Source organism: Anoplophora glabripennis, unplaced genomic scaffold (assembly GCF_000390285.2).
Source record: "Anoplophora glabripennis isolate ALB-LARVAE unplaced genomic scaffold, Agla_2.0 scaffold462, whole genome shotgun sequence".
Taxonomy (NCBI): Eukaryota; Metazoa; Arthropoda; class Insecta; order Coleoptera; family Cerambycidae; genus Anoplophora; species Anoplophora glabripennis.
The window spans coordinates 309,015-322,424 of record NW_019416567.1 but is presented as its reverse complement, the minus strand read 5'-3'; the positions used below and the strand labels follow the sequence as shown (position 1 = coordinate 322,424).

The 13,410-nt window shown below is 32.4% G+C and overlaps 1 protein-coding gene across 2 annotated transcripts; it reads right to left on the bottom strand.

Moving 5' to 3' along the window:
* Positions 1-1,974: 1,974 nt before the first annotated feature.
* On the bottom strand, positions 1,975-12,933 carry LOC108910911 (limulus clotting factor C-like). 2 transcript variants are annotated; one of them, XM_023454951.1, is made up of 9 exons: positions 12,641-12,933; positions 11,777-11,989; positions 11,234-11,703; positions 11,062-11,121; positions 10,834-11,006; positions 5,246-5,413; positions 4,981-5,187; positions 4,761-4,922; positions 1,975-2,327 (listed from the first exon to the last, which is right to left on the bottom strand). In XM_023454951.1, exons 2-9 carry the CDS (start codon positions 11,978-11,980, stop codon positions 2,119-2,121), a joined length of 1,653 nt encoding a protein of 550 aa, XP_023310719.1. In that variant the 5' UTR covers positions 11,981-11,989; positions 12,641-12,933; the 3' UTR covers positions 1,975-2,118. The 2 variants fall into 2 exon arrangements, with proteins under 2 accessions (XP_023310719.1, XP_023310720.1); XM_023454952.1 differs by lacking the exons at positions 10,834-11,006; positions 11,062-11,121; positions 11,234-11,703; positions 11,777-11,989; positions 12,641-12,933 and adding exons at positions 7,290-7,462; positions 7,518-7,577; positions 7,690-8,159; positions 8,233-8,445.
* Between the last annotated feature and the right edge of the window lie 477 nt (positions 12,934-13,410).

Below are 13,410 nucleotides of genomic sequence, written 5' to 3'. Positions count from 1 at the left end.
TTTAATTATTCTTTCTGCAATTAATCAAGTTGTCATGCTGTAATACCTTCTCTTGTAAAACCAGCTTTGTTAGTAAATAAAACATTATTAGTAAATTCATTATCGTCATCTTATTTTTTCATAATGCCATTACAGGGCCGAAAAAAATTTGTATGGTGAAAAATCAGACTTGTACCTGCTTTAAACAATTTTTGTTACAATTCGTAACACCAAAATTACTGAAGGCTTTTATTTAAAGCATGGTAACTTGATTAATTACTACAATTTTACTTAGTGGGTGTGCCAAATGAGAAACTAATCGAATTTGAATTAAATAAGTTATTTAAATAGAAAAATTTTAAAAGTTGAACTTTGACAAGCTGTAACTTGCAAACAATTGACAATTCTAACAAAATTTTCATTGCATACTGCTATTATTTGGACCCGTAGAATCACCTACCAGAGTTCATCTAACTGACTTTCAGAACACCCTGTATACTTCATGATACAAGGTTTGAAAAAGTAACAGGAATTTCCAAATTGCACGTGTTGTATCTTGTCTATCGAGTCAATTCTTTTTTTGTGTATTGGTAGCACTGTCAGTAATGTACCTGCCCATTTTTAGGCAACTACCATGTTTAGTTTGTGTTTAGCGAGCAAATATGTAAGTTATCTCAGTGTTACAATTAATGATTTTAATTTTAGTGAGTGACTTCCTTAATATTATCAGCACAATGGTTTTCGAAGCAAAAACATAATCAAAAAGGAAGAAGTAAAATAAGCCCAGAATAAAAATTTTTCAAAGAAAAAATTCAAATCATAAACATGCACAAGAAAAAGTTGGGTGTGGGGAGGCATCTTTTTAGGTATTATGACTTCCCTTTCCCCTATTTGTGCAACAATTTTCCCATTTCCTCTGTTTGTACAAGTTTTTTTTACCAAAATTATACAAAAGATGTGTCTGTACAAGGTAAAAGTCTATACAAAATTTCATTGGAAAAAAACAGATTTAATAAAAATTCTTTTTATAGTTTCGACCAGAAGTCCCCAAACTTTTTTGTCTCGTAGACCACATGTCAATTTTTCCTGTTTTGGGTAGACCCCTCTTTCAAGGATCCCATCATCGATCTCAAATTTTCCCATAATTAAAGCCTGAAGTCATAAAGTTACCTAATCTAGCTCCAAATCTTCATCATTTTCATCAACTGTTTAAAAAATTTTACTTCATATGTAATTTATATGTCTATTATAAGAAAGTATTATGTAAGTACATATGTACTATCTGCTTTATGTAAATTATTATATTTATGGAAAGCCAAAATTTCGGTCACGACCTGCTTAAATGGGATCCATTCTCGTGGACCCCCATTTACATCTCATACATCCCCAATTTTTGTTTTCGCTTACACCCCTAGGGATCGATATTGACCACTTTGGGAATCATTGGTTTAGACCAGCGGTCTTCATCTTTTGCGACTTGTGGAACCCAACCAACATTTTGATTTTTTTGAGGAACCCCATACCTACCTAAAAAAAATTTCAAACACATTTTTTACTGATTATATAATATATTTATAAATACTAGTTTTAAGTAAGAAGTAATTTTCTGAATTTTGTAGTATCGATATTGTTAATTTCAAAATTTTGAATTTTTGATTGACTCACGGAACCCCCAGAAAGGTTGTGGGGAACCCCAAGGTTCCGCGGAACACAGTTTGAATACCGCTGGTTTAGACAAATATTTTAGATCTAAATCAAAAATGCATAAGGAAAGTCATTATTTTCACCTGTAGTTAACAACTTGACCTACTTTTTTGTAACACCCTGTATAAAAATATAATAAATATTAAGTAGATATAAAACACAGTGGACTTTCAAGTTTGATGATCATGCTTTGTATTTTTTTTCTAATTTTTAACAACCACAAACCATAATTTTTTGTTTTTTAATAAAAATTTCCTTTAATATATTACCACGACTTACAAAAACCACGAATATTAAAAAATATTTTATTGATCTGTTTACACAATCCTTTCATGGCAGCATAACATAAAACGGGAGTGGAAAAATATTATTTTTTCTTAGAAAAAGTATATCACAAAGAATGAGTATTTTCTATAGCTCTGAGCATGGCATAGTTTAGTTGGCTATAACTTGCTGTATCCAGTGAGTGTATTTGGCGACATCGGTGAAGATTATGTAGTGAGAAGGATCGCACACCCCTTGACCTTGTAAGGCCACACCCACGGACACTAAACCCCTAAGTTGCCACACGGGGTTTTGACCATTTGTTCCTCTTTTCGGGAATACCATCCCACCGCCCGAATCTCCGTTGCACACCGAAGTACCTGAAAAAGAAAGAAAGGCGAATTCTATCGTTGAATTTAAAAAGTGCAATCTAAGAAATTGACACAATTCATACGATTTTTGTATACTTTTATAAAACATGTATATTAGGCTGGCCCAAAAAAAACGAATAATTTTTTTCGTGTCTTGTGAAAATATGTTAGTTTATCATGTTTTAAGAGCCCCCTCAAAAAATCAGCTCAAAAAAAATTTTTTAGAGGTCGCTCCAGATTTTTTAAAATTTCCAAAATTGTCACATTTAATTTTTTTTCTCGTTATTTTATCATTTTCTAGGTTAAAAAAAATCTCGATTCTGAAAATTTCAAATTTTCATTTCTAAAGGTCACGCATAATTATTTTAACTTTAAAAGTAGAGTACCTAGAATGTTTTCGAGCGACCTCTAAAAATAAAATCAATGAACTAATAATTTTTTTTATCCACGACTATTGTATAATGTATCCATTATACGTCTGTTTGCTCGACCTTAATAATACCCATTAATCACGGCAGTGATTAATGAGTCATTAATCACTACTGTCAGATGCTTCCTTAATTTAGCTATAATATTATATTGTTCTGCTACAAACAATCCGTTTTTAAAATTTTATCGTGTAAACCACTAAATATTTTCAATTCAGTGCTGTACATATAAAAAAAAAATTAAAAAAGTGAATTTTCCTAGACCGGATTCGAACCCGGGACCCGCGGTTGGAAGGGAAAGAGCATCTACACTAAGCCATCAGCGACTTCATTTGTGCGAGTCGTATATCTGTTTCTTAACATACCATGTTTTTCGAAACATTTCAAAAAAAACTTCAACAAAAATATTTAGTAGTCGTGGATAAAGTATAGTATTCTACTCCCGTATAATGGATATTATTCACTCGGTGATTTAGGCCACTCGCCTGCGGCTCGTGGCCGTAAACTTCACCTCGTGAATAATACCCATCATTATACGCTCGTTGAATAATATACTATTATTGAATTTGATGAACAAAAGAATAAAAATAAATCACGACAGTTAAAAAACTTCTAGATGCAAAATTTACTACCGCACTGTATCAAATATTTATAATTTTTTAATTTTTTAAAATTTAAGTGTGATTTATTTCTATTCTTTTGTTCATCAAATTCAATAAAAAAAAAATTATTAGTTCGTTGATATTTATTTTTAGAGGTCGCTCGAAAATATTTTAGGTACCTACACTACTTTTAAAGTTAAAATAATTATGAGGGACTTTTAGAAATTAAAATATCGATTTGAAATTTTCAGAATCCAGATTTTTTTCAAAATAAAGAGAAAAAAAATCTATTTTTGACGATTTTGGAAATTTTTAAAAATCTTGAGCGACCTCTAAAAAAATTTTTTTTTGAGGGGGCTCTTAAAACATGATAAACTAACATACTTTTACAAGAGACACGAAAAAAATATTCGGTTTTTTTTTTGGGCCATCCTAATCATTTACTTTGCCCAAATTTAAGAATATCCATTCGGAACATCGTTGACTTAGAATATTAAAATGATTTTACGAAAATTGTTCAAATGCCGTCATTTTATTCATGTACTATGTACATAAAATTTTATTTTAATAGCTTTTCAGAAAATGTTTAGGAACATTTTTTTTAACTTTCATGCCATGTATATAAAAAATGAGGTCTTTTATAACAAAAAAAACAAATATTCTTAAATTTGGACGCAAAAAACACTCCCTTCACTTTTGACACTCCATCGTAATAAACCCCTCGGTACAGGATTTTACTTTGAATGGGGGTCATAAATATACAGGAGTTACTTTTTACATATAAAAAGAACACGTCATAAGTTTATCTTCCAAAAAACTGAATTTTTTATTTTTTTAAACCTTTTTTGTAATTTTCATACCCTGCCACTGGACAAGATAGTGTAACATCAAACAACCGCGAGCACATTCCCGGTTAAGAGCAATGGCATACACTGTTGTGAAATCTCATCTTTTTTTATACCTATACATGTTTTTTTCATAATATCACACATAAATTTGGTATTAAAGACACAAACACACCGTTTCGTTACTAAACTGTAATACACTACACAAAACTAATACATCACACAAACACCTCTTAAATTGACTTTTAAAATTAAAAACTAAAATAGATGTAATAAAATGAAACAGAAAGTGAATTCAGCCATTCTTGTTTCGCTGAATAAATTTTGCTTGCCTAGCACCCTGTTGTCATATCACGACAGTGGACTAAACTCAGTGCTTTAAAAAACAAACACTTTTCATTAAATACTTCAAATCTACCAGATCAGGTCAACAAAAATTTTAAATTAGTGTTAATTGCAATTAGTATCGTATGCCTATTCACATTTTTAATATTTTTTATCCTGGGGAACATTATTATCCATAAAAAAACTGACCTCTCTCACTTAAAGTTACACCCTGATATTTACCATTTCTAAATCCAGCACAAAAGTTTTTTTCCGACGTGAATCGAGAGAAGAAATCTCTATTGGAGAAAATACAGTCCACAGTGGAAACTATAGGCATTTTAGCTTGCATCAACTTGTCCGATAGTTCTCGGTTTTCGTCAAAGCCCCAGCCTACAACTGTCCCTAAAAAATTAAACACCATTATTTCCATTAAAATTATCGTTCGTCTTGGAATATCTACCTTCCTGATGAAGAACATTGTCCAAATTTGTATCTCCTTCCCACAGACAGCAAGGCCTTACGTAGTTTGTTATGGTTACTGGTTTTGTAAGTTTCAAAACGGCTATGTCGTTATAATATACAGTGTGATTGTATTCTGGATGAATAAATATATCTAATACGCCCCTGTCTTGTACTTCTGTTCCAAACGATATCAGTTTGTGTTTACCTAAAATAAAATATGTGACGTATGCGATTAAATGTATTTTTTAAATTTCAAAACTTGCCTAGATATATCAACAAGTTGGTTGGGTTCACGATTCTGTTGGTCTGAGGTGTGGTGACACAGTGGGCAGCGGTGACAATGTGCCGTTCTGATATGAGTGTGCCCCCGCATATATACCTAAGTTGAATGCCCCTGGACAGGTACAATGCGGCGTGCCAAGGCCATTGCCCTAGAAGAATGGGTGTAGTAAAAAATAAACCCCTTAATGCAAATGGAAGATATAGAAATGTATGCATACAGTTATTGTAGGAATTGTTTAAAAACAACAGAAGCAACTTTTAACAATACGAGGCATGTCCACAAAGTAAGAGTATTGAGACAGTCTGTGGTATTTGTTTTCGACAAAGTTGACAACACTGCTTCAAGGCCAAGGTGTTGGGAGTAGAATGCATTTGTCTCAGTCAGTTGAGAACTGTTGTTGTAGTGGCTTGTTGAAATGAGTGCCGCTACTCTGAATCAATCTCTCAGCTACAAGGTGAGAAGGGTAATTTGGTTTCTTGCAAATGGAAAGGCGCCCTTGAAGGTGAATATGTTGAAAAATAGTGTTTGATGTACCTTTCTGCATATGTAAATGTTTCATACACTGCCGTTTTGATTTTTAAAGAATCGAGTACTCTTACTTTATGGATATGCTTCGTATACATATTATGGTACACAGAAAAATTAAATATAAAAACGTTGTAGAAAAATAAAAAAGGAAACACGAACAAACTGAAGAGATAAGTAACCAAAATACATGAAGTGGACTAGTATGAATTATAGAAATATTAAAGCTTTAATCAAAACAATAAACCGTTCCACAATAGAACAAGGCTTATAGCGGCGTTATAAACTGAGATTGTACCTGCTTCTGGAGTGAAAACGTAACTCGAATAACCTGTTTAAACCCATTAGCACATTTGACGTTTTAATCCTAGCATACTCCTTTGGCGTAATAGAATTGAAAACAGACTAAGTGGTAAGAACACAAATAAAAAACAAGCTATATACAGGCTGTTACAAATTTGCTTCTCACTACAGGGATCTCGGAAACGGTAAGAGATACGAAGTACAAGCTTAAATGGGGGCAAAGTTGCATAATGCCTCTAAAAAAATCAAGGCTAACATGATTAGTTTTCAAAATATTTGAAAAAAAAACGAAATTTGAGAAATCCGTTTTTCTTTCATTTCAGCCTTGTTTGAGGTGATATTGAAAAAAGAAAAACAGTTTCTCATGGCAACTTTTTGCTCTCTATCGAATGGCATAATCAATTTTTATACATAACGTTTTGTCTCTTCAGGACCATCATCAACTTCATTAGCCTTGATTTTTTAGAGGCATAATATTGGCCCCCTGATTATGCAACTTTGCCCCCATTTAAACTGCTTTCTATCTCTTACCGTTTCCGAGATCCCTGTAGTGAGAAGCGAATTTGTAACAGCCTGTATACCAACTCACATCAAAATGATTAACATTCAAAGAGATAGAAGGAGCAATAAGAATAATGGATCTACAAGAATTGTGCACCATACAAATAAAATATTTAAATTAATATTTCCACAATAAAGAAAAGCCATTTGATGGGGTAATAACGTATATGTTGAGACAGGAATAATCTTTGGTCTTTCTCATTCAGCGAAAGAAAATTAACCAGGGCAGACATTTTAACAATGTCAATCGGAAACATAAATAAAGAACAAACTGAGTTTTATTCTTGAAATACGAGACATATAATGACCACAAATGTTATAAAAAATATTATACAGGAAAATGCCACTTCCGACAATCGATCATAGAATATCCAGTTGCTATTAGCAAGTATTGAGTATACAAATAGGCGTAACACAGAACAAAAGTTAAAAAAAAAATTAGAAGAATTTGGAAACAAAAACTAATGGATGTGGTTCCATTTATTATTTCAACTACTACTCACACATATCAATTTAACATGTGATCTTTCTAAAATAAAAATAACCTAATCAATAGAAGCAGCGACAAAAAAAATATCAATTTTTTACCTCTGCAGAGGGGCTGAAATATTATTATTCTATTTTCTGTACTTTACCTGGCCATGTTTCTTGACCATAAGAAATTAAGGCAGCGGGCGAGGTAGCTACGGTTCCGCAGCTTGACAACTTGCTACCAATTTGCCCGGAGCTTGAAGTAGGTCTGTTTTGAGAAGGTGCGAGAGGGATTCCAAAGTCCCCTGGGAAAAACTGGGAATCGCTTTCGTCTATCCTGTCGATATACAGATTAGGTAGTCGATAAATCACAACTGAATTTGTGAACTTACTCTGAATTACCGTACAATACTCCGATGTTAGGCCTTAAGATTTCCGCTGTTACAGTTTCTCTGAAATACGACCCGGTTTATATAAACTCTTTGAAATGAAAAGTTAAGTTTTAACAAAATACTTGTGTTCTGTAACATTAAGTACAACGTTAACATTATACCCTTATTGTACCTGTTGTAGTTGGGCCTTTCGCTACTACTTGGCCTCTTGGTAGTGGTGCTTTGCCTATTTGAGTTACTACTTTGCCTTCTGTCGCTGTTGTTATTATTATTATTAGAACTACCACCTCTGTTTCTATCACTATTCGAAGGCTTATTTCTTCCGTTACTACTCTCTGAAGGCTTCTCACTGTTCGAACCGCTAGGCATGTAGTTTTGATTATTATTATTAATAGAACCTGTTGGTCGTAATTGGCTGATGTGAAGGATAGGTTCGACGGGCTTTAATTCCGCCTCATCCTTCAGGGTTGAACAAATGGTCTTCGCGTTAAGTCTTATACCTTCAAGGCTTGGAATGCGCTGGGCAGGGTTGTATTTAACAAAAAACCGTACTGAAACAGGGGGCCCAACTTCTAGTTTGTATTTGGGGTTGCGAATGACATATTCTATATTATCGGTGGACGATGTTTCTCCAAACCAGTTCTGAAATAAGGAAAATAGTCCACAACTGCTGGTACTTAATGTTTGTTGATTTAGAACATATTAAGTATCATACCCCTATTAGCTCAGCTGGCCTGTCGAGGATAAGTCGCAGCCACACTCCTGTTAATTCTTCTGTTGTCTTAAGGGATATGACTCCATACCATCTATCATTTTCGCTTCCTCTAGGTTCATACGAAAACGTTTCTGGGCAAGGCGATGGTTTTTGACTGACCACAAATTGGATTGTGATACCAAATAACATAAAATATAGTTTCATGTTTTATATCTAAAAAAGAGAAATGCATTCTATCGATAAGTAAACAAATATAATTCGCATATAATATTACTATAAATTTATAATTCCTGTAAACTTGTTTACTAATTTTTAATTTTGCATCGTGGATTATTATTAGCTTATAAAATATTTTCAAGAATCAGTGTAAACTTGTTCTTAAAAATTTAACGACTGCTTATTAACAACATTAATTAACAAATAGGACCATTACTTAAATGATGTCATTAAGATAATATTTATTTAAATCTATTTTGACCCTAGGCTTTCCTTAACAAACACTGTGTCTAAAAGTTTCAATAATTGAAAATTAAGATATTTAAATATTCGTACCAATCTGGACAAAAAGAACAGCAGGTGAATTCATGTTCAAAGCTATATCACAGAAACAATAAAAGATTTCAACTAAATAATAAATATATAATAAATAATAGCTATTTCAAAGACAAGTGGCTTTTGTATTTTTTTATTCAATAGAATATAAAAATAGAGTTGAAATAACAAGTATCCATAAAACATAAAAATATATAANAAGGGACCAACATTATGCCTCTAAAAAATCAAGGCTAACATGATTAGTTTTCGAAATATTTGAAAAAAAACGAAATTTTGGAAATCCGTTTTTGTTTCATTTCAGCCTTGTTTGAGGCGATATTGAAAAAAGAAGAACACTTTCTCATGACAACTTTTTGCTCTCTATCGAATGGCATAATCAATTTTTATATGTAACGTTTCGTCTCTTCAGGACCATCATCAACTTCATTTTTTAAATACGATTCTGGAAATTTTATTACATTTTTTGCAAGCCTTCATGACCCTCAATACTGTACTGCCTCAGCCCGAACCAGATTCAGATGTTTTGGATCGAAAATTCATCTTCAATGTATTTATTCCAAATTTGTCTAAATTTTTTATTTAGATTTCTATGTTTACTGAATTATCGTACACTCTAAGTGCCGTTAGACCCTGTGAAATCCACCTAGTTATTTAAACCTCTTACAATAAAACATTATTAGAGTTTTAATCTCCATCACTTATATGACTATACATAATTCGATAAGTTGTTGCGTCAAAATTAAAACAATATTACAATTTTAATATCAATATGACAAATTAAATCTTAAAAATGCATATGAACAACAAAAACACCAAATGAATATTATACTTTAAAAAATTACAGTAAAAGTTCAAAAACGTTTCCATTTTGGCAAATGTTGAAAATGAAGACAAGCGTAATATGATCGGAATTTATTATACCCGTAACTGGAGCATGTCAGAAGTATTTGTATATCCTGAAAAAAATTAGATCGAAATTTATTTGAATTTTGAGCACTCGAGAAACCAAGAATCAACTATGAGCACGTCATTAAAACTCTAATAATGTTTTATTGTAACGTGTGGTGGTAATAGTTTAAATAACTGGGTGGATTTCACAGGGTCTAACGACACTTACAGTGTACGATAATTGAAGAAACATAGAAATCTAAAAAAAAATAGATAAATTTAAAATGAATACATTGAAGATAATTTTTTCGGGACAAAACGTCTGAATCTGGTTCGGGTTGAGGCAGTACAGTATTGTGGGTCATGAAGGCTTGCAAAAAATGTAATAAAATTTCTAAGCTTGTATTTAAAAAAATGAAGTTGATGATGGTCCTGGAGAAACGAAACGTTACATATAAAAATTGATTATGCCATTCAAAAGAGGGCAAAAAGTTGCCATGAGAAAGTGTTCTTCTTTTTTCAATGTCACTTCAAACAAGGCTGAAATTAAACAAAAACGGATTTGAAAAATTTTGGTTTTGTTCAAATATTTCGAAAACTAATCATTTTAGCCTTTAAATAAAGAAAACGCATTTGATGGGGTAATAACGTATCTGTTGAGACAGGAATAATCTTTGGTCTTTCTCATTGAACGAAAGAAAATAAACCACGACAGACATTTTAACAATGTCAATCGGAAACATAAACAAAGAACAAATGTAATTCAATATTGAAATGTCAATTATACACCGAAACTAAGTTTTATTCTTGAAATACGAGACATGTAATGACCACAAATGTTATAAAATATATTATACAGGAAAATGCCACTTCCGACAATCGATCATAGAATATCCAGTTGCTATTAGCAAGTATTGAGTATACAAATAGGCGTAACACAGAACAAAAGTTAAAAAAAAAATTAGAAGAATTTGGAAACAAAAACTAATGGATGTGGTTCCATTTATTATTTCAACTACTACTCACACATATCAATTTAACATGTGATCTTTCTAAAATAAAAATAACCTAATCAATAGAAGCAGCGACAAAAAAAATATCAATTTTTTACCTCTGCAGAGGGGCTGAAATATTATTATTCTATTTTCTGTACTTTACCTGGCCATGTTTCTTGACCATAAGAAATTAAGGCAGCGGGCGAGGTAGCTACGGTTCCGCAGCTTGACAACTTGCTACCAATTTGCCCGGAGCTTGAAGTAGGTCTGTTTTGAGAAGGTGCGAGAGGGATTCCAAAGTCCCCTGGGAAAAACTGGGAATCGCTTTCGTCTATCCTGTCGATATACAGATTAGGTAGTCGATAAATCAGAACTGAATTTGTGAACTTACTCTGAATTACCGTACAATACTCCGATGTTAGGCCTTAAGATTTCCGCTGTTACAGTTTCTCTGAAATACGACCCGGTTTATATAAACTCTTTGAAATGAAAAGTTAAGTTTTAACAAAATACTTGTGTTCTGTAACATTAAGTACAACGTTAACATTATACCCTTATTGTACCTGTTGTAGTTGGGCCTTTCGCTACTACTCGGCCTCTTGGTAGTGGTGCTTTGCCTATTTGAGTTACTACTTTGCCTTCTGTCGCTGTTGTTATTATTATTATTAGAACTACCACCTCTGTTTCTATCACTATTCGAAGGCTTATTTCTTCCGTTACTACTCTCTGAAGGCTTCTCACTGTTCGAACCGCTAGGCATGTAGTTTTGATTATTATTATTAATAGAACCTGTTGGTCGTAATTGGCTGATGTGAAGGATAGGTTCGACGGGCTTTAATTCCGCCTCATCCTTCAGGGCCGAACAAATGGTCTTCGCGTTAAGTCTTATACCTTCAAGGCTTGGAATGCGCTGGGCAGGGTTGTATTTAACAAAAAACCGTACTGAAACAGGGGGCCCAACTTCTAGTTTGTATTTGGGGTTGCGAATGACATATTCTATATTATCGGTGGACGATGTTTCTCCAAACCAGTTCTGAAATAAGGAAAATAGTCCACAACTGCTGGTACTTAATGTTTGTTGATTTAGAACATATTAAGTATCATACCCCTATTAGCTCAGCTGGCCTGTCGAGGATAAGTCGCAGCCACACTCCTGTTAATTCTTCTGTTGTCTTAAGGGATATGACTCCATACCATCTATCATTTTCGCTTCCTCTAGGTTCATACGAAAACGTTTCTGGGCAAGGCGATGGTTTTTGACTGACCACAAATTGGATTGTGATACCAAATAACATAAAATATAGTTTCATGTTTTATATCTAAAAAAGAGAAATGCATTCTATCGATAAGTAAACAAATATAATTCGCATATAATATTACTATAAATTTATAATTCCTGTAAACTTGTTTACTAATTTTTAATTTTGCATCGTGGATTATTATTAGCTTATAAAATATTTTCAAGAATCAGTGTAAACTTGTTCTTAAAAATTTAACGACTGCTTATTAACAACATTAATTAACAAATAGGACCATTACTTAAATGATGTCATTAAGATAATATTTATTTAAATCTATTTTGACCCTAGGCTTTCCTTAACAAACACTGTGTCTAAAAGTTTCAATAATTGAAAATTAAGATATTTAAATATTCGTACCAATCTGGACAAAAAGAACAGCAGGTGAATTCATGTTCAAAGCTATATCACAGAAACAATAAAAGATTTCAACTAAATAATAAATATATAATAAATAATAAATATATAAAATAAGTGTAATTGAAGATCTATCAATAAACTAAGAATTATGTAAATTATACATATTTTATTTACCTTTCATAGGATCGTAATTACTTAATTAATGAAAAATTATAATTATATACAATTAGTAAACGACTGCGTCTAGTATTTTTCCAACAGCAATTGCTTTAATATCCACCTTATTTCTGTCACATTATAAATAAAACTTACCTTAAATTTACTCCTAGATTAAATCGTATATAAAACTGTTAACATATGGATTTGTTCCAAAACTGTAAACCACTTAGTTGAAAATTGAATTTTCTTGAACTTATAAACAGATAACATGGTCTTCTTAAACCTGTTTACAAATAAATAATTGGGAATTCCAAACCTTTCTGTTCTTGACCACTTGACCTAGAGAAGCCCGCCGATGTTTGAATTTTCCTTTTTGCGCCATCTACGAACGAATAGTCAACTATCATTGATTTCTTCTTGTCATTGTATCCACTTTGTTGTTTAGTAATTAGCTTTAGCTTACTAAATATAGATGTCACTAGGTGTACTGAAATGTGATACCTACATCTATTTTCACGTTTTTCTCATTTAAAAAGTTGCTAAATGGTCATGAATTTATTGTAAAAATAAGATATGTTTTAGACAATAACATTTACGTGCCTTTTTTGGTTCGAACAATGTTGCAAAGAGAAGTTTCCTTTGTTTGACAACTGCTCGTCATGTTACACCTTATTTTCTGTAAAACTGTGACCGCTTTAGACGGTAAAACAGTTTGATTTAGTTCAGTGGGTTGTTATTGAGTATATGATTCCAAAAATTCGAATAATTTTTTTATGAAATTAAAGAAAATAATAATTTTCCTTATGCAAGAAGCGATAAGGTCGAAAATCTAGATATCGGATCATATTGCGTGGGAAATATCCGGGACCCTGCGGGTCAGAAACCTTTGGGATGGTCGATTGTCTGCTTACGATTGGCTGAAA